The 22905-nt window shown below is 32.5% G+C and overlaps 1 protein-coding gene across 2 annotated transcripts in view; it reads right to left on the bottom strand.

Annotated features, from left to right (window-relative positions):
- The window catches only part of Faf1 (Fas associated factor 1), a 287958-nt gene that overhangs the window by 110458 nt on the left and 154595 nt on the right, over positions 1 to 22905 (bottom strand). For both annotated transcript variants that reach the window (XM_046468956.2, XM_058570760.1), the window contains exons 8-11: positions 21349 to 21475; positions 20303 to 20366; positions 19056 to 19137; positions 4271 to 4425 (exon numbers count right to left, since the gene is read on the bottom strand). In XM_046468956.2, the coding sequence (XP_046324912.2) occupies positions 4271 to 4425; positions 19056 to 19137; positions 20303 to 20366; positions 21349 to 21475 (428 nt within the window). The remainder of the gene's footprint in view (positions 1 to 4270; positions 4426 to 19055; positions 19138 to 20302; positions 20367 to 21348; positions 21476 to 22905) is intronic.

Raw genomic sequence — 22905 nt, 5'->3', positions numbered from 1 at the left:
GTACATTGCACTCAAAATATTCTTACTGTTTTAGTTAAACCATGATGGTTTTCTACGTGTTATGCATCCAAAAGATATTTGATCTCTGTTCCACCAACTGCTTGTAAGCATATGCCAATACTGGGATGGATCAATAACAATACTTTTATGGATCTGTCCCTCCCAGTTTATTGGCTTAATCCTCAATCTGGTTCAGACCATACAGGATTACATTAGTTGGCCAATTCCCTTCCATCTTTCTTTCCTCAACAATTATCTCAAGCACTGACCCTTCATTCCAGATACTTAATTATGATGCTTTAAATAATACCAATACTCTTTGTAAAGAATAAAAAAGCCACAACCTAACAGTCTAGGAATGCTACTAATACAAAAATTTTTGAATAGAAAAAGTAAAATTCTATTCACATTTTTCTGTATGTCATCTCTTTAAAGTCCTTCTCTGACTTCTTTATGCATAACAATTCCCTATGGGGTTTACTCCTAAAGCACCTTTCACATACATTATATATTATCTCTTTTGTGTGACTTTTAAAATTATTTTTAAAATATGAGTCATGGTTTTCTGAGGCTAGCCTTGAACTTGAAACCCTGCCTCAACCTCCTGAATTGCTAGGATTACAGGTGTGTGCCACTGTGCCTAGTGCCACTTTTGTTTGCCTTGATTCCTAGACTCTCAGTGCTTTGAGAGTTAGGATTGTCTTGCTCAACTTTTCATCTTCAGTTCTTAGCACCATTCCTGGTTTATACTAAATATTCAGTAAATATTTACTCAATGAATAAATGTGAAGAAATATAAAAACTTTCTTAAAATATTTTTTAGTCATGTCCAGGAGTGATTTTGCAAGGTCCCCTTGCTTACTATTACCTGTTTCTATCTCTTTCATTTATAGGTATATCCTACTATCAGGTTCATTAGTAAAATGAACAGTTAAGAAATTATACCCTCTAGCACCTCTTAAGATAACCTAGGGCTTTCATCCTATGACTTTAAGAAAGAATGGCCCTGAAATCCATTGATACAGCTGTCAACAAACCATAGAATTTTTAAAGAAATTCCATTTAAATATACAACACTGAAATTATAAGTAGCATTCTTAGATGGAATTGGATGTATATATTTATTTGATAAATTCTGAGTTTCTTTCACCTAGAATTTAATTTATAATAACAAGTGATATTAATATCCTGGTAACTTCACCAAAGCATTCACATGAGTTCAATATCCTTCATTTATCTTCTACACACCAGAGATTCACAGTAAATTGTGCTTGGAGGATTAATGTTTCTATAGCCTTAATCAGAATATACCTTAAGCAAAAATATATTTGATCAGCAAGATCCTTCCCATCTTGGACATCAATGTCTAGAGGTATAACATCAGGTGGTAGTCCTAGAAACCACTAGGGAAGCATACAAGTTAAATAGCTTACAGGTCCAGGTCTCTCTACATTTATATGATTTGTCAGAACTAGGATAGCCAAGATGGGACAAGAAAAACTATCCGCCATAAATTTATTCAAAAACTATTATTACGCTTATATAGAAAACAGTTAAAAAGCCAGAGCTACAATCTTATTTTTTTTAAATTTATTTTTCAGTTGTATTTGGACACAATACCTTTATTTTATTTATTTATTTTTATGTGGTGCTGAGGATTAAACCTGGTACCTCACACGTGCTTGGCAAGTGCTCTACCACTGAGCCACAACCCCAGCCCCTACAATCTTGTTTTTGATGCCTAGACTTCTGTATTTCCTCATTTCAGTACTTTCCTCATTTCCATACTTCTGTATTTCCTCATTTCAGCTCTCTAGTTATGTAAATGATGGCACATAATTTTTGATATGTAGTAATTTTTGATATGTAGCCCAATGATAGACAAATATTAACACAAGCAGTCTTCCGTAAAATGAGAATGAAAGTTTGAGGTTAGTTAAAGTTAAAAGGATCAAATAAATGATGCAATAGATTTTCATGATAAATACCTTTGGATAAATGTGGTTTATAAAATTCCAAGAAAGATCATACAGCAAGAAACCCAATTAGATAATTTTATTCAGATGAATTTATGACACCTGATAAGAAAATTGTGGCTAAGCTAAACCATTCATTTTTGGCAATAAATCAGCCTAATTCTCTTAGTTTCAATGTATCAAAGGAGACCCACTTTTACTCTCTTTTTGGGAATATGACACTCTAATAAATGCTAATCTTAGGTTTAAAAATGTTTCCTATTTTCTTAACAGTAATAATGATGGAACTGTACATCAAAAAGAGTTATGTTGTTTTGTTACTTTAATATAGAGAATGGAACACAGCTTAAAATAGTTCTTGATTTTTAATGTGAACAGAAGTGAACTTTGAATAAGTATGGCAATTATCTTAAAATTCTAGGAATCATTCCGTTCTCTTTTCTTCTATATTACTCTGTGTTTCCTATAAATGTTTATTAAGTTGAATTCCTAGATGTTTCTATTTTCAGTCTATAATATCACTTCCTTTTATTTTCATGACAGTTAATGAAATATCCCATTTTTTAAAATGAAGACAGAAATATCTTATCATACTTCATAGTCAGTCCTACAATTCGTTGAGAAATAGCTCTAAAGCCTTAAACAAGGCCTTTATTTAGTGTTTTTAAAGAAGTGTCATAAGGAGTTAATAGGACACAGCTGTACTGGCTCTTTCTAATAAGCAGCTTCTGTCGCTTTGGTCACCACAGGTGTCTCTGTAACCTGCAAACTCTTATTACTAGTGTATCAAAGTTGTGCTACTTAACAGACTTCTTTAGTAAAACATAACAAAGCAATTACATGGCTGTTGATTGCCAGTCATAAAAAAAAAAACCCTCAAACACTGTTTTTCAAAAGAAACTACACTGCAATTTTTTGTCATTGTAAAATAAAAGGAACTAAGGAATTAAATGGAGGATAGAACAAAATAACAGCAGGTAGCCCACTGAACTTAGCCACTACAGATGGTTTAGAAATAGTGTTTCCTTCTTCATCAAGTTGTGGATAAAAGGAAAGGAGGAGATTCCTTACTGCCAGTGAATGGCAAAAGATTTAGCCACGTCTCCAGTCTATGTATTTTGCCTCATGAAAGACCTTCGATGCTGCATTTTTATCTGTTTTTGGCACTGCTTTTCATCACCTTTAACTGAGTGTGAATAATAACCTGATTTAATTTAAACAAATACAGGTGCTAGAGGTTCTTTATTTATGTATAACAGGGAATATTTCCAAGGCAGAACAAAGTCATCCTAGGAAATTTCCTAACCATTTGCTTAAAGAAATTAAGTATTAGATGAAGAAATTGCTTCAACATTTTTTTTTTTTTTTTGGCTCACAGTTAAGGGAAGAATTTTCTTTCTTTTCAGATTCAGATAACATAAAGCAAAGTCTGAATGATAATAAAAAATTCAGTGAGACATAAAATAATAAAAATATAAATCGGATAATTTCCAATTGATCTATAATCATTTAAATTAGGTAACTATAATAGGCTTTCTTGAAATGAATTAATTTAACCTCCTGTTCATAAGCCCGCAGTCTTGTGTTATGATTGTGTTAACACATCCAAAATAGCATCATGGGATGTTACAGTCACATGTGTAATTACACATATTGAAAATATATTTCAGATGGAAAACTCAGAAAGGTAAAATATGAAGAATTACTTATCATTTAAAGAAATTATGATTAACAAATTAACTATACTTATACTGACAAATAGGAAAGGGATTTTTTTTCTTTTGAGAATATGGATGCATTGCTGGCTGTGTGCAAAAGAATGTGTGCAATAAAGCGATTACATCAATTAGCATATGCTAGAGTTAAGCTATTACCAACTTCACTGGACTGGTCCAGAATGTCCTGCCTTCTTCACTGAAGTTATTAAAAAAATAAACCTACTACTAGGATTACGCGTTAGACTTGCTTTGCCTTTTATGAGCATCATAAAAACACTGATTTTCTTTAAACAATCAACAAACTAGAAATATATACTATCTGTCTTATTGCAAAAAAAGATAAATATATTTTTGTTTTCAGGTTATTATTGAATTTAAGCAGAGTCTTTTTAAAGTTATGTTTTCAAATTGTAAATAACTGCATATGTAGCTATAACAAATAGTTTTTATCTAATGAAATGTAATAGAAGCGTTAATGCTAAAGATGAAAAATATTTATGATGACAAGAAGCCAAACACAATAATGACTTTTTAAAAAACAGAAGACCAACTTACAACTTGTGAACAGAATATTACCTTGCTCTGTTGGCGTCCTTTGTCAGATCCCAAGCCCAGGTTATAAAATTTTGACTCAGATAAGAAACAATGGATTCAGCACAAAGCATTTGTGAGCAGAACACGTTGGTTAGTACACTTTCATCATGGTGGAGGTAGATAGCAAGAAGCTTTCTCTGCAAAGAGGAGAAAATACCAATCAATTAAAATACCCATTAATGAAAAATTCTTGCATTTTGGAGAGGCATAATCAATATAAATGAACAGCAAAGACAAAAATTAAATGCTATTCCCTAAAAGCATACCTTACATTTGGAGTTCCTAAAGCATCTACAGTATAAACAATTTTTGCCTCCTTACACTTTAAATAAAGAGGCAAGTATGATTACATCTAGTTTTACAGATTGCTAGCATAGATTCCTATTAACATGTGGAAGCAAAATTTGCAAGAGAATTGCATTTTCTTTAAATAAAATGGACTTACCATTCTTTATGTTCAATACATCTTTATGTAAAAGAGAAATATTAACTCTGAGGCATTTAACTATGTAGAAAAAAAATTAATCATTAAGATTGGATGGCAAAACATCTCTTACATATTCTTTATGTTTTTAATTTGAACACTGAATAGTCTCTTCTACTTGAAAGAAAAAGGGCTGAAATAAAGTTCTGTTTTAGATCTACTAGTAATTTCAAAATGCTTAATATATTCCCATATTAAAGTCCTTACTTATGAATATGCAATTTTAATTACCATTTGAAAAGATGTTTAAAAATATGCAGTCGACATGAATTCTTTTTTGGTTTAAATTTTATAAGATATCCAATGTAGTTTCTCCTACGAAAAATTATTTTTTCTTTTGGCCATGATAGAACTTGTCCTTAAGAAATGACACTTGCTGTCTTAAAAACGTCCTGTCATAGTTGGGTATTCAATAAAATAACTCAAATTAAAAACTAAAATTGAACAATATAATTTGCAATATGTCAGCTACAATAATGTCAAAAATGAAATAACCCAAATTCTGTTGACTAACTTATTAATGCTACCTTATAGAAGAGCTAAGTTTAAGAGTCACAGTTATCAGGAAAAGGAAAGACAAAACATATAAACCAATAAGCGAAATTCTGCCAGAGGAAAATTTCAAGGAAGTTTTAAGATATTTCCATTCATATTAAGTAAGGAATATGATGGTAGTCGTTAACTAAACATTTGCTGGGTGTAATTCTTAAATAAAGACTCATACTGATGAATGCCTAATGATGTCTGATGCTTGGAAGTATCCTGATAAAGAACCCAAATTGTAACAATGCCTTAAAAATAATCATTAAAATATTTTTCTCAAAAGAAAATTTTGTACTATAAAAGAGGTAAATATATTAAACAAAGGTAAACAGATTAAAATTCTAAAATCATCCTACTATTTTTACATTTACCTCCAGAATAAACTTGTAAAACAGGTACTAACCTCATTAGCATATGAGGAAACTGAGGTTTAGAACCCTGACTTGTGCTAAATTCCACAACCAGTTTGTAAGAAACACACTGGGGACTACAAACCAGATTGACTGAATCCAAGTCTAGTGTTCTATCTCTGATACTACAATGTAGCAAGGAAATCACCACACCATAGTCAAGGCATGTGGGAGCACTCATAACTTGAAGCTGCTACACTGCTTACAACATCAGTGCTTCCAGGCCTCAGAAACTGCATGTAACAGGAATAAGGTCAGGGTTCCTGTATAAATAGTTTGGCTGATCTCACCCTGCTTCTATGTGTTAATTCATCTATTCATTCATTTAACAAGCATTTGTTCAAATACTCAATGTGTCAGGCCTAGGAAGAAGTACAAATGATAAAGTGGTGAACAGGAAAGACACAGGGTATCTTCATCTATGTTGATGTCTGCAGGAAGTTTGCAATCAGATATATTGTTGGAGAAATACTTATTTGGTAAATTCTGACTCAACCTTGAAGGTTCAAAGCAAATGCCTCTATGAAACCATTTCTGATTCTCTTAGGCAAAGTTAAGAGCTTCCTTTCCCGCGTTGCTAGCTCTTCCCACTAGTATAATTGTTTACCAGTTTCTCCTCTAGACTAAGTCTCTCAAGGGTCAGGTCTAGGTCTTTTTCTGACTTCTTTACAACCTAAACTAGCATAGGTGCCAGCCTGTTTGAGGAAAACAACCTGAATGCTGATATTAACCTCGGCCCCATAGCAAAAAAAGACACCACATGGCAATGACAATGCTAAATCAGTTTTAGTAAGTGAATCAAGAATCTGCTGCTTTAGGGAAAGATCGTGAACCTGGCTGCAAACAAATTCAGAGCTCCTCTTCTTAGGAGATCTCTAACTGAAAAGATAGAGGGATGTCAACCTCTAATTCAGCTTGATCGTATCTCAGCAACTACATTTAATGAGACACTGGGAACAAGAGAGCTGTCTACTTTTAAATCAGCATATTTCTCACCAAACAATAGCAATTGCTAAATCTTTAAAATGCCTATTTCTCTCAAGAACATTGTAATGGAACATTTAGACTTTGGGAAAGAGATTAGTGATTTATATCGCTATCTCACTGATTTAATTTAAATGCTCTTCCAAACCAAACACACATGTGCCAGAGAAGCTACTAAGAAACCCAACATGCAGAGTTCCCCATAAGTGAAGCCCACAGTGTTGACTGAAACTAAACTTGGAAATCCAGGGCACTAATGCACAATATCAAGCAATAAAACAGCATCTCTTTGGCAATATTTAATTTAAAAAAGAAGAAAGAGGCGGGCGAAGATCAGGGACTGTCTGTTTTGGAGGATCAACTATTCTGCATTTCAAAGCATTGGTCCCTGCAATATCCAGGTTACTGTGCTAGAATCTCGACTATTATATCGCAGTTGTGAGAGGGAGGGCAAAGATGTGTTTACTCAGTGATTAGGCCCTTAGAATAAGCCTCTAGCTCCTAGAGAGACAGCTCACCACTTATTCATTTGGGCCAATTCACAAAGCCTAGGAAGATTAAACATCCATGCTGAGAAGACAAGCGAATGCAGACGGTGAAAAAGAAATAAAAATTCTTTAAAAACTCTGAGATGACTTCATTATTTTTCCACAAGGAAACTTTAGGAAAGTGTTTAGTTAGAGAAAAACCCACATTGACCTCTCTCTAAACCCTTAATCTTTCCTTTGTGGTGGCACTGCTTTGTGGTAAGCGACTGGCTCGCCTCGCCCCTCTTTTCACTAGAAGCTGAGAGAAAAAAGGCTCTGGAGAAACAGTTTTCGTTCCAGGGACACAAACCCCTGACACTGTTAAACATGAGATGCCAGGAAAACACACTTAAAAAAAATTCCCACTTTAAACTCTAAACTGAATGTGAGAAAGAAGATGGTAAAAAAGAGTATCAGGAAAAGATCTTCAGGCTGGGGGCACGCCCACAGCAGCTTTCAAAAGGGAAATGGAATAATATTAAAATGCTCTCATCTCTCTGACAGGATAAGCATTCAACAATAACAAAAAAAATTTCTTTTGCTGTTATGACAGTTGTCAAAAAACAAACACAATAATATGCAAATGCTACTAAATTTGGGCTATACAGTCTATTTTAATTATAGGCATGATAAACGAGGTCCAGTTTCAGATTTCTGATTACCTAATTGAGCTTAATTTAGGTAGGGCAAAACAGAATTGAATTCGGCATAAACCAATCTGGAAGAGTAGAAATGGCAAAGTAATCAGAAAACTGCTTCTGTGAAGAAGGGGCATAGAGTACACAGAAAAAGCATTAAGATAGTGTTTTGTTTTCCATTACTATAACCATTTTTTTCCTTTGGTCCATTAATAATTTAGTTCAATAACATTTACAGAGTGCCATGTGTTAGAGATTGAGAATATGGAGATGAATAAAACAAAGTTCCTTTGCTCTTAAATAATTGGGGGTGGGTGGGTATGTTGGGAAGTAAACATTTAATCATGTAACAATGATAATATTGGGGTACTAAAAAGACTATATTTTATTTGTATTTTCTAATTTGGCAGAGGGTCTAACTCAGGTAGATCATAAAGGCAAACAACTCAGCTTCACTATTCTCATATGTCCATTTTGTGATCTAGGTTTTGGTAACACAGTATAAAGAATGGTCTCCAAGCTTTAAAATAATAGAAAGCTCTGTTCTAAAATGAGTTCTGCCATTTACCAGTTGTACGATCATGGGGTAAGAAAGGTCATAAAGATTGTGCACAAAGTAGGTTAAGCATCTATTTATTATGCAGGGCCCCACAGCAGGTACTGAATAAAAAGTATGTTAGGATGAAGATTCCGGGACTAACCATGCAAATAAAAGGGGTTTGAAAGCAATTCTGAAAGAAATCATAGTCATGAAAATGTATTAAAGATTAAGCAGCTCCTACTGGCAATAGTATCTGGGATGCTCATTGTGTCGTCAGTGCCTCACTAATCTTCACATTCCAATCTAGAAGCTAAGGTACTAAGTTGATGTTTAGGAAATGCCCAGCTGACAGCAACCAATGTAACTTGGCTTTGAGTGGCATTGGCTATTGTATTTAAACAATATCATAGAACCAAAGAACACTAGAACTGAAAGAAAGTAGCTATGTCTCAAAATGAGCCAGTCACAGAACACTCAGGAAACAGTGAAGGACTAAAATGGAAGTGTTTCTTTTTGAGTGACAAAATATCCATAATCTGTGTGTTCAATTATTTTAATATGATATCACAAATAATTTCTAGAAATGGTAGTTCAGAGTAGTAAGAATTAAGGTATAGGGCTGGAGTTGTGGCTCAGCGGTAGAGCGCTCACCTAGCATGTGCGAGGCCCTGGGTTCGATCCTCAGCACCACATAAAAATAAATAAACAAAATAAAGATATTGTGTCCAACTACAATTAAAAAAAAAGAATTAAGGTATAAAATTATGTACTCTGTGTAAGTTGGGACTTGACTTTATTTCTTTTTCCCACTTCTGATCTTCATCATTATCATTACCATAATAATCAGAATCATTACTATTATCAGGCTTTTGTTTTTTAAGTTTGGAGATGGTTTATTTACATAAAAAGTGATATACTGGTTCTAATAAACACCCATTTATTCTTTATCTAGATGTACCAATTATTAACATTTGCCCATATTCATTCTATCATTCTTTTTATACTTCTTTCCTTGAATTATTTGAAAGTTGCAGATAACATGCTTCCACCACAAATATTTTAGTATCTGTCTCTTGAGATATAACCACTGTATCTTTATCACACCAAAGACATTTAATATTACTGCACTAATATCATCTAATATAGAGTTCATATTCAAATTTTCCCCAAAATACTTAATTAAGGTGGGGCAAAATAGACTTTGGGAAAGAGATTAGTGATTTATATCACTATCTCACTGATTTATTTTAAACACTCTTCCAAACCAAACACACATGTGCCAAAGAAGCTACTAAGAAACCCAACATGGGTAGCTGTTTTACTTACTAAATCCAGGATCTAATTTGAATCATTCTAGTATACCCCTTATTTCTACTATACTGCTATGGATGTTCACAGGTCCAGCTAAGCATTTAATCATGACATAATAACATGGTAAGAATAGAGGCAGCCACACTGGATTCAAAATTCCTACTTTACCACCTCTTAGCTCTGTGGACCTTGGAAAAATTACTTCAATTTTCTGTGCCTGGGTGCCATGCAGTTCTGGAGGTCAAAAAAATACAACACTCAGCCTACATGGGAATGGTGAGGGGGTAAGGATAGCAAATCAGTGGTCATGAATAAAATTGATACTTGAGCTGAATTTTAAAACTAGGGACACAGTAACAGATTTCTCTAGGACTTAAGATGAATTTTGAATTTAGTTAATAGTGCGGAAAGGTTGAGTGGCAATCTCCCAGTCTGTCCAAAGAACACCCAACTAGTAATTTTTAAAGAGTGAAGAACCAATGGGCAGATACGAATTTTTTCTCATTCATCTTTTTAATTAGATTAGTGGCTGACAACTAAAAACTACATTTCTTGGACTCTTGTTAATCAACTGTGGTTCTGTAACTAAGTTCTGGACAATTTAAACAGAAGTGTTTGTTGGAGTTCTAATACCCATCCTGAATCATGACATCATCCAAACCTTGCCATTAAAGCAACATGAAAGTACACTGAGTTTCTGACTCTTTGAGGTACCATACTAGGCCTGGACAGATGATCTCAGAATTTCATGAAAGAAAGAGAAATTAACTTTTATTTTGCTTAAGCCATTATTACATTTTATTTTTCTGTTAAAAAATCAAATCCCCTTTTATTAATAATAGCTGTAAGAAATCCTTAATCATATATAAAATGATAGTCTATGGAACTATATCGTTAATTCAGAAAATAAGAAGAAAAAGACATGCATTTATGGATTAGTTTTTGTCCTAACAGGAAGATTCTCACATTATACCAGCGGGCCCTAAGTTATATACCAATGGGGATTAACTTTGGGTTGAGGCAAATGAACTGACAGATATTGAAAAAGCTTCATCTTGTACTTCTAGTTATTAAGACTTATCATCAGAAGGTCAACGAGGATTCGGATTGGATAAACACAAAAGAAAGCATGGAGCTTACTGCTTGAGGTGACTCTAGTCTTATCTTCATGTAATGGAGAAGGAGTCATCTTTATTGTTAATATAGTCTAGCCCAATTAATCCAGAGAAGATGGCCTATGTGTTTGGAATAGTGTAATCATCAAGTGTGCAAGTATGTGAAGTGCCATGTGTACCAAAGTATATAAACCTGAGACTCAACATTGTGATTGAAGTCATAGTAAGTGAGTTGTCTAGATATTTTTTGTCGTCTATTTATCTACCTACCTACCTAACACAAGTGATTTTTATAATATAAACCATGTCATATATGCTATTATGCACCTCAAATTTTCACTTAATAGATCTTGATCATACATATATTGATCATACATATATTAATGTAGAATATATATATATATATATATATATATATATATTCTACATTAATATCTATGAGGTAACTTTTTTTGTGTGGTGCTGGGGATTGAACTCAGGGCCTTGTACACACGAAGCAAGCACTCTACTAAATGAGATATGTTCCCAGCCCCATAATTATTTTTAATGGCCACATGGTATTCCACTGTTTGAATGTACCATTATTTATTTAATCAGTCTTTTACTAATGGACATCCAGTTTTTGCTATTTAAACAATGCTACCATAGATATCCTTATATTTATCTTCTTTCTTATTTGCATAAGCATATGTGTAGAAACATTTCAGGTATTTTGATAGGTGAAATTACATATTAATATGGTTTTAATCTGCATTATATTATGATATATGAATCATGTTTTTGTATTGAGCCAAAACTTTTCTGTGAAATACGTATTTATGTTGCTAGTCGATGCTATAAGAGCCTTTTTCTTATTGATTTTTGGAGTTCTTCAAGAGTAATTAGAGTAATTAGCTCTTTCTGGTATGAATTTTCAACAATGTTATTCTTTACATTTTGTTAAACACTTCAAATAGAGTGGGAGAGAAATAGAATACTATAAGATACATGTGTATGAAAAGGTACAAAGAAGAATAGGTTGTGAAATTTAGAGCCACAAAGTTTGTAAACTATGATGTCCTACGATTTTCTAATCATTGCTCAACATACAATATATATGCACTATATATGTGCAATAGCTGCACATATACAAATATGCACCAGATCAGTCTGTCACTTTATCCAATCCATCTTGCCAACTGCTACCATATCACTATTCCTTTTGTATATTATAGCCCTGACAATATAATCCTCTTCAAAATCTTTCAAAAGCTAACCAATGCCTAATAAAAACGACAAAATGTATTCATAGCTGGCATTCATAGATTTCTGTGATGATTCCCTTTCCCATACTTTTCTCTTGCCCTATCACTTATTGTTTTCCTACCTATATCCTATATTCTAGTAAATAGGCCTATTCATCTTCTCTAACATGCATATTTGAATAACTTATCTATGTGAGGATTCATTTTAGCTCCATTTCAGAGAAAACAAAGGGGAGACTTAAAAAGCAAATTGGTATTAGGGCTTAGTTTCAAATCCAGATTTGTCGTGATTTTAAGCAAACTATCTCAAATAAATTTCACATACATTACAAAGATGTTTTACACAGTAAGCATTAATATTTTGTTAAACAACATTGTGAGGTATGTATTATACTTCAAAGTCTTAAATATAGAAATTAATGCTTGGGGAGGTAGAGTAACCTGGTTAACAGTACACACCTATTTAGTAGCAACTAGTAAATGGGAAGGAGTCAGAATTCAGACCTAATAATTCTCTATTATGCCCCTTACTATTAAGATAGAATGTTTTAAGATTAGATTTGGAGCAGATTTCTTGAACTTACATATGAAATACTTAGAGATCTAATTTGCTTTACATCCTTTTTAAATAGGTAATATGAATAAAAAATACTTTCTAGGACTTGGGATGTAGTTCAGTGGTAGAGCACTTGATTTGCATGGAAAAAGCCCTAGGCTTAATCCCCAGTACCATAAATCACACACACACACAACAACAACAACAAAACTTTCTAGGACCAGGATGGCCCTTTGGGAGAAATGATGCAAATATGGATAAAACTCATGAGGGAAAATTTCTTTTGATATTTTCCTAAATTTACCAATACCATTTTTAAAAGATGACATGAATAGCAGTAAATAAGGAAGAAAGTTTCTCATGGCAGCATATATTAAAACTAATAAAATTTTGACTAATTTATAATGCTTTATAGCATGATTTTAATGAGGTCATTAAAAATTTTTATAGTTTTAAGACCTTATGATTAAATTAAAGAATTAATGATACATTCTAAATGGTGCTAATAATATACTGTTTCATGGAACATCTAAGCATACAACAGCATATTTGGTGTAGCTGTACTTATGTTAGTTTTCCAACTGACATACATGTTTACTGATTTCTTTTTTAACAATCACTTAAAAAACACATTTAATAGGGTTTACTTTCAAGTTTGGAATTTTGTGGTAAGTTTCATATTATACTTCAAGTGCATTTGTATTATTTTTTTCACCCACAAAAAACATTATTTGTGTATTTTTCTAAAAAAAAAATATTAGCATCATAGGTCTTATCTTACACATGTGCAAAAGATCCTGTACTAGCTGACATACAAAATTACTGTAAAAAAGAAATTGTCCTGCATTTAAAGAATTTAAATTTAAAAGGTACCACAGACAAGAGTTGATTGGGTATATTTTCCAAAGCATAGAGAAGTTTATTTGCTTGGTCTTCTGGATGATAGGATGCTAGAAACTCAACAACTAGAGCTATGGACTCAGATTTATGTAGTACTTATTTTTCTTAAAAGACTCTGATAAAAGATAAAAGCTAGATTTCTTTCAACCTAACCTAAGGCAGTATAAATAGAACTACTATAAAATAGGCTGATATAAAATATATATGCATTAATATATATTTAATTATTATAATATATATTATATACATACACATATATATTAAAACTTAATAAATAATTAGCACTATTAAAATGAAGTATGCATTATAATGATGGAAATGCTCATAGGGGTTCTCAAAAATTCCTTTCTGGAACTGTCCTTAGAGCTAGTTCATAAACTGAATAAGAAAACCAGTCTTTATTTATTTGTTTAAAATTGCTAAATAGCACCTTCTATCTTAGCCACAGTGTTGATACTATCCATAATTAATGATACTAATTATGGATAGCATCATTTAATCCTTAATCATATGAAGTAGATATTCTCATCAACTCCTTGTTTCCCCTCTCCCCAGATTAGAAATAGGCTCATGACTTATTTGGGGTCATGGAGCTATCAAGTAGAAATCAAGATCTGAGTACTCTTTAACTTACGTACGATATTTAGAAAAAGTGTTGGGCCTGAAGTCAGACCTAGGGACTCTAAAAGGATTACTGATATCAAAGCTCAGTATCCCAAAGGGATGCCTGGGAAAGAAACTATCTTCATATGGAAGATAAGCCCTGGCACTGGGATTTTTATTGCTCTTGATTTTTTGTTAGTATAAATGTTTAACTGTTCTCCAGGGTACTTTTTGTTGTGTAGAAGAAGAAAATTCATCAGGGGTAAAGGCATGAGAGGAACGGAGCCTATCAAGAGAAACAGAATCTTCTTTGGAAATTCCTAGGGAATCATGTTATAGCCAGTGGTAACTCTTTTGCAAACTTAATTAAGGAGGATAACACTGGTTCTCACTTATCTAAAGATACACTACAAGATCTACTAAAAATATTTTTTAAATGTCAGCTAATGCTAGAGAATCATAGTCCCCTCCATGAGTGGCCCTTAGTGATTTTCCCAGTTCCATTCCGTGCAAAGCAACTGGGTTTTTATTTATTTATTTTTGCTCCACTAATAACAAACTGATTTTATTTCCCTCATTTTAATCTGTCATTGAACTTATTTTAAATTTTTACAGAATTCTGTTACTTGCCTAAGTGTTTTTTTAATCTTTTAGGATTCATATCATTGTTATCTCCTCTAGAAATCACCCCCCTGCTGCCAGAACTTCTATGGTAGATGAAGAACTCCTTATAGCAAATTGTATTATATGGATCTGTTTTATATTGTCTTCTCTCTGCCAGATTATCGAGGGCAGGAAATCTCTATATCCCAGATCCTTAGGGGGCATGTGATAAATATTTATAACTTTCAACTGGATGAGCATCCTTCATAGTTAAGAGCAAGGAAGGAAATCATAAAGTTGATCAACCTGTTAACAGAAGTCAAAACTTTCGTCATGATACACTTAAAACAAACACAGAACTTTAGAACATCTGCTTTGCTGAAGTTGGAGCTTTGCTTTGGACAGTACTGCAAATTCCTCAAGAAAAAGGAAGAAAATTATGAACACTCTCACCAACAAGTACTCTCAAATGAAATCACTGTGAAGCAGTTTTCATTAAGATGGATTGAATGTGGCATCGTGAGAAACACTTTATCAAATGTAGTGTTTTACTTAGTGATTAACTATATACCAGTTGATGAAGCTCCCCAAATCCTTTGTAATCCCACCACTCCAATAAACATTTAATGAGTATATAAGTTCAAAAAGCCTAGCAGAGGATTTAAACCTTCAATCTTGTTTTTATTTACTCTTGGAACTCAATTTCTCACTTTCATTGAAGAAAGCGGTACGAGACTCATCTGTTGCCCTGGTAAAATTAATGTGCCTCCCACAGTTTAAATTAAACATGTGATATTTAAGAGGAAAGAAATTTAGTAAGAGTGCCACAGTATCAGTCAAACTTGCCTTAGAATGTTTGAACACCAGTAAACTGTTTTCTTAAAAATGGTTCTTTCAGAATATTTTAAAAATAATATTGAATAAGATTTGTCTTAATTCTCAAAGGTGAAATATGAAAAGTAGAGATGAAGTTTGATAACTGAATTATAAAGTATAGTAGGTAGCAGTCAAAACTGAAATATTATCATAGAGTAAACCATACTTACCTATCCTGGAACGTATGAGCTCAGATTTGGCCACTACTACTTACTGTTAACATGTCTGAGTAAGTCATGTAGATTTTCAGAGTTTCCTCATCTCTAAAATGAGACTATGGGTACTAAATGTCCCTATCTCACAGGTTTGTAATAGGTTTCAAATAATCATATATATGTGTAATATATATATATTATATATATAATAATCATATATATACTTATATATAATACACATATATAAAACATATATGAAATGTTTTATAAACCACAGAGCCTTATAGAAATCACAGCATTATTATTATTATACTATACACATACAACTAAAAAGGGATATGTACAATATATTTTGATGGCTATATTAAATGTACTAGCTTAGATTTAATTTTAGATTGTTTATCCATCATAGGGTTACATTTTACTTAATTTAGAGAAAATGTAATGAATTATGCATAAACTGTTCTCTAACTTGAAAATGAGAAATGAGAAAAGGAAAAAACCCTGAACAAGGGGAGAAAAATAAAGACATGTTAGCAAACCAGATAGGTTAGTGAATTTTGGTAGGAATTTAATATGAAGCAAAACATTTAATTGTATAAGCCAATGACTTTCATTTTCTAAAACACCTAGACACTAATAAAAACCAAACTATCAATTGTTTCATTAGAAATACCCAGGATTTAATAAATAAGAGCTTATGCTCCTTTGGGGATTATCAGTGAGAATAAATCTAAATGCCAATTTACTGTACAAGATACTTAGTGAAAGTTTTTTTGTTTATAATATACTGTATATTTAAATCTCTGCATTTAAAACTATAATGTGTGAAGTATACATAGTATATCTTAAAAAGCATTTGAAATAGGATTTTTCAAATATCTAATTAGTTTAAATTATGAAAGGCCCTAACATTTGCTTAGCAATCTTGCTTGAAAGCAGAAACAAATATATCCAAATACACTTTTATTGAGGAATGAGTTGAAAAATAGACTATTTAAATCTATAATTAGATACTCAAATATGTTTATGACCAACAGTGTAAATAAATATAATAGCATGGCCATACAATGAAAGATTCCACAATCATTAAAATCTGTGTTATAATATTTAGCATTACTTACAAAGAATTCTTATAAAAAGTGAATACCTGAATCTAAAAAAGTTTTTAGAACTAATATCAAATTTTTTTCAGGAAATACAGACTGAGGAACAAGGTAAATAATTTCACAAGGAAACAATCACACAAATCCAGAATTTGGAACAATCTACAAGTCATCTGGCCTGATTTCTTCACAAAGCAAATGTCATGGAAAAAAAGGGAGAGCTGATGCTTGCTTAAAACAGACTTAGGAAATCTAACATTCAAATACAATTTATGATCGTTCAGAAGAGTGTGGTTCAAAAAACCACTAAAAACTATCTATATTCTGGGGACAACTACTGAAGTTTGAATATGTATTGGATATTAAAGAATGATTGTTAATTTTTTTCATGTGATTAAGTGCGAGTATCACGACTTTTGTAAAATACATGCTGAAGCTTTCAGGGGTAAAGTGTGATGCTTATAATGTACTTTCAAAAGGTTCGGTCAAAAATAATGAATATGAGATTACTAAATGTTTTATGTGGTTTTGGTTTTAATAACTTTAAAACTTTTGTTTTAGTTATTTGTATTTATTTTCCATTTGTTTGTATGAATTTTAAGAAGTAATTTTGTGAGTGTGTGGTGCTGGGGATAAATGCAGGTTCCCATGCATGTTAAGCATACACTCTACTACCAAGCTATATCTGCAAAATTTACTTAATGCTGAAGTCAACATTTGCCATTTTTCATCACTGAAGAATTAAAATAAAAAGTCATCTAAAAATAGTCACCAAAATTATAAATCCAAATTTAAATAATTAATTTACAAATGTTGTTGTTTTGTCAGATTATAGCAAACTTTTCAAAGCATTCAGAGTTTGGGATGCCTATATATGAAAAAAGCACATATGGAAAAAAATTTCATTATTAATAAATCTAGATGAATTTTTACTGTATTATTACTTCTACTGCCTCCTATATTGAATTGTTTAATAGTAAAAAGTTAAAACACTATAAATAATATAGAAGAAATGGTTGTATGATATTAAAAAGTAAAAACCGATTATAAAAGGATTGTAATGACTCAATTGTATTAAATACCCACAAACACATTCACTCAAACTTAACATAAAAAATGCAGAGTATGTATTAGAAAGTTAATCATTAAAAGATGTTAGAAAACATTCTATTTGTTTTGTAGTATTTTCCATAAACCTTCATTTATGAAACCATAAATATATAAACAGAATGATGCATTTCCTTAAAAATAATAGGTACTTACATAGATTTAATTGTTAAGGGGTACTTCACCTTTAAGGGTAAAGAACAATTTGCTCCTTAATTTGCTTCATTATCTGTCAGACATACCTCTAGCTTTGATTACTAATTACCATTTTGGAATTAAATCTTAAAAATATTTGTTTTAAAACGAATTTTCTTTACATCAGAATTTAATATAAATTAGTATACAGAGGACTCAGAGGCACAATTAAACTCTATTTTCAAAATTCTTTGCCTTCTTTAATTATAACACCTTCCCCAGAACACACCACCCAGCCCAGAGTATCTCTTATTCAAAATGCTTAGGACCAGAAGTGTTTTATATTTTGGAGTTTTTCAGATTTGGAAATTTAGATAGACTTCACTGGTTGAGAATACCTAATCCAAAAATCTAAAATATGAAACACTCCATTTTGGATTTTAGATTGTTGGAATAGTGATGCTCACCCTGTGTGTGTGTGTGTGTGGTTTCATACTATCCAAGGTTTCAGACACTCACTAGGGGTCTGGGAAAACAGGCCTCACAGATAATTATTACACGGAATAATAATTTTGAGAAAAGACTTATGGGCAAATCCTGTATCAAGAACTTCTCATTCATGTAACTAAAAAGAATACTAAATTATAGCCAGGTCCCTTGTCAGTATGTTTGCTTTCCCCCCTATAAAAAAAACCCCTAATATAGAATTTGACATGTCTTCTATAAAGACCAGCAGTACTCTATTACACTAATCCTCCCTTTGAAATGGGCATCTTGGTGAAGATTAGGTCTTCACCTAATTGATGAACCAGAAGCAAAATCAAGACTTCAACCTCAAAACAAAAATAGAAAACATTAAGCATTGCCTCAGGCCTAGTGGTAAACATGTGGGTTGTATTTTTAAACAGAACAGGCAAGATTGCACTTACATCTCGGGCTTTCACATAGAAGGCCTCTTGAAAAGCAGCTTCTAATGAGCCAATAAAAAATACAGGATGGCAGTCACCATATCTACAGGAAAAATTAAGTCTATTAGTTAATATACATTTCAAATTCATTTCAAAATTCTCAAGTCTAATCAATGGGCTAGGTAAAGTTGGGCTAATGTCTATTGCAGACCAAATATTAAACTATGTTTTTAAAAGCTTGGAAGTGAGCTTCATTACTTTTTTCAATTCTTCCTGGTCTATACTAATATTAGAACACTATCTAGCAAGTGAATTTCCAAAGTGCTATGAGCTGGGTGTGGTGGTGCACACCTGTAAGCCCAGCAGATCAGGAGGCTGAGGCATGAGTATCACAAGTTTGAGGCCAGTCTCAATAAATTAGCTAGACTCTGTCTCAAAACAGAAATGAAAAGGACTGGGGGGGGGGGGGGTAGCTGAGGGGTACAGCAACCCTGGAGTCAATTCCCAGTACCAAAAAAAAAAAAGAAAGAAAGGAAAAAGAAAGTTATGAGTAACCATGAATTTGCTCAATTATAAGGAGCAAATTCTTGGTTACTCACTTATAAAAGTAAGATTATACTATTATGTTAATTTTAAGTTCCCACTTTAGTTCACTTATTTAAAAATTCCAATGCAAAAGGGGGAAATGGTTTCTTATAGTGCCAATATTATATTTCATCAGAAAATAACACGGAAGAGAAATATACTTTATATCAAACTGAAGGTTAAATAGTAATCCTCTTTATATTTTAATACCTCAGCACTCCCCCAGGTACGTAAAACATTATATTAGAGTTTTAAAAAAAGAAATGGTAAAGAACTCCAAAATAAAAATCAAAAGAAAAAAATTCACTTCCATTTAAAAATTTTAAATTATCCTTTTACTTAACATTGTTTTACAGATTTTTTTTGTGTGTGTGGGTTGGTTTGTCTATTCTAGTATATACTAAAAATCATAACCTGTATGGTATTCCTTTGGGGGAATATAATAAATATATTAAAATTAGTGATCAATTTCTTAAACTTCTATAAAGATATAGTGAAGTGGCATAAATGATGTATTAGTTATCTCACACTAAACAATGTGTTTCTCTATCAGCACTACATAAATTGATAAATATATCCTTTGAGGAGAAATTTTAAACAATTTATGATTAAAATTGGCCTAAAAGAAAACCACAGTAGCATAAAAGAACATTAATTTTATATAGTTAATGTCCTAACCCTACCTTGAAGAAAACTCTGCTGTAAACTGTAATAAGGCATCTCCTTCATTTTCTGCGTTTTCTGGCACTAAAAAACAAACAAAAGAAAAAACAAAAACAAAAACAAAAAAAAAAAACAAATAGACACAAAAAACAAACCACATAACATCTAATCCCACATATAAGAAATATATTTAATCAATAAAGAGGAAATAAAATTAAGTTTTAGCTTCTGCGATATATCTGAGGGAACATTTTAACTCTATATACATTAGAAGCTTTCATCAAACCAGAATCAAAAAGAACCTTTAAAAAATTTCAGGCTCATAAATTTTGGAAATTAAAAGATACAATCCTGTTAAGCATCTAAAATACGTGCCAGTTGTCAATTAGGATTTCAATGTTTTCTTGAAATAGACATTTGTGATTAAATTATATGAAAAATATGAAGTTATTTTAAATACCCCATTCAAACAATGAGGTTTGAAAATTGTTAATTTTATGTAAATACTACATGTATTTATGCCCACAGGATGTCCCTAATTTCATGGAGCAAATGGGCCATTTATGAATTTACTTTAATGATCATTTTGCATAAAGCATTTCTTTTTTTCTATAGTATGCATTTCACAAGTGCAAATTAGAAAGATGGTACATTTACTTTACTTTTGTTTTCCCTTCCAAAGATGGGTACCGGCAAATGAAAAAGTAGTATTACTAGTCTTCACACTGATATCTCTGACAGATGAGGGGAACAAGTACCAGTCACAGAAATTACAGTTGCCTCTTAATCAATCTCTAGGTTTCAAGTGAAGAGAGAGAGAGAGTCAGAACTATACATATGAAATAAGTTACATTCCTTTTTTTGGATAATTTTTACTAATGTGTTGAGAATTTCTAGGCTTAATAAAACTGAAAGGCTCTGATTCTAATGAAGAATGACCACTCATTTTATTTTCTCTCTCCAAACCTAAGGATCAGTAAAAGGGTTTCCAGTTCATTGTTTCTTTTAAGTTTGAATACTAAAAGGGAGATTATAATGTTGGCCCCAAAGAGCTATTAATACTCACTCATTGGAGATTTTCTCAGGGCAGATGACGCCATGCCGAATACTTCTCCATCATCCACCCCAAATTCTGTAGCATCTTCAAAGTCATCTCCATCGCTATCACTAACCATATGAACATCGGTGCTTTGCTATTTAAGAAAAGTCCTGATTAGATACATATTGACTTTAGCATATCAAATTTTAAAGTTATATGATCACAGTAGGACATTAGTTTTATAAAAGTTTTATCAAATAAGAAGTCACCTTTACTAGAGTAATGCTTAATATTTTTTATTTTTAGGCTCATAAACATTTCTAAACTTGGTATAAAACCTGTAAACCAAAGGTTGGAGACTGATAAAAAAATGAAGGACACTTATAAACTCAAGGAAGACAGGTATCTTTGTTTTACCCTCAGCCTATAGTACACAACTAAGAGCTCAATAAATAAGGAAATAGGTACACCTGGAAAAATCAGAATCAAAGTAAGCTATGTTTCTCAAAAAGATCATACTAACCTATATTTGGCAGGTAAAAGTAAAAGCATTTTCTTTCTTTCTTTGTACTAGGGATTGAACCCAGGGGTGTTTTATACATTTCCAATCCTTTTAATTTTTTTTTTTTGGTACTGGGGATTGAACTCAGGGGCACTTGACCACTGAATCACATCCCCAACCCTATTTTGTATTTATGTAGAGACAGGGTCTCATTGAGGTGCTAAGTGCCTCACCATTGCTGAGACTGGCTTTGAACTCGCAATCCTTCTGACTCAGCCTCCCAGCCCTTGGGATTATAGGCATGCACCACCAAGTCAAGCCATACTCAAGTATTAATGCCCAGAATGATGATATTTTTTCTCTTGTCTTTAAGACAGTCCAATTCTTTCAATAGACAAGGTAAATAAGAAATATATTTGTTCATGCATTAATGAGTGGTGTTTATCTTAAGCCATTAACTTGCTATTCTGACTCTACCATTATTTCTCATAAAAGTCTTGGTTCTATACACAATCCTAACCCTCCCTTTGTTCTGTAGAGCTGGATCTCCTCCTTGTTTATGCTATTCAACAGCTTAAAAATTCAAGACCCGGGCTGGGGATGTGGCTCAAGTGGTAGCGCGCTCGCCTGGCATGCGTGCGGCCCGGATTCGATCCTCAGCACCACATACAAACAAAGATGTTGTGTCCACCGAAAAACTAAAAAATAAATATTTTAAAAAAATTCTCTCTCTCTCCCTCTCTCCCTCTCTCTTAAAAAAAATTCAAGACCCCTTCTTTTTTTAAATATTTATTTTTTAGTTGTAGTTGGGCACAATATTTTTATTTCACTTATTTATTTTTATGTGGTGCGGGGGATCCAACCCAGGGTCTAGCACTTGCCAAGCAAGTGCTCTACTGCTGAGCCACAACCCCAGCCCCACCCCTTCTTATTTTAAAGGAAGAAGTTTCCTTTTCAAACAATACACTATAAGACAATTGCCCTTGAATTCCTTCTGTGTTTCAAATATCCTCAGCATGACTTTCCCTTTAACTTTGTGGCTTAAAGAAGTAAAGGTTCAAATCTACAAGATCCACTATGTG

This window comes from Marmota monax, unplaced genomic scaffold (assembly GCF_021218885.2).
Source record: "Marmota monax isolate L192 unplaced genomic scaffold, Marmota_monax_Labrador192_F-V1.1 WCK01_AAM20220418_F8-fsc00008, whole genome shotgun sequence".
In the NCBI taxonomy this organism is placed as follows: Eukaryota; Metazoa; Chordata; class Mammalia; order Rodentia; family Sciuridae; genus Marmota; species Marmota monax.
Note: the sequence above shows the minus strand (reverse complement) of the source record. Positions and strands in the feature narration are given on the sequence as shown.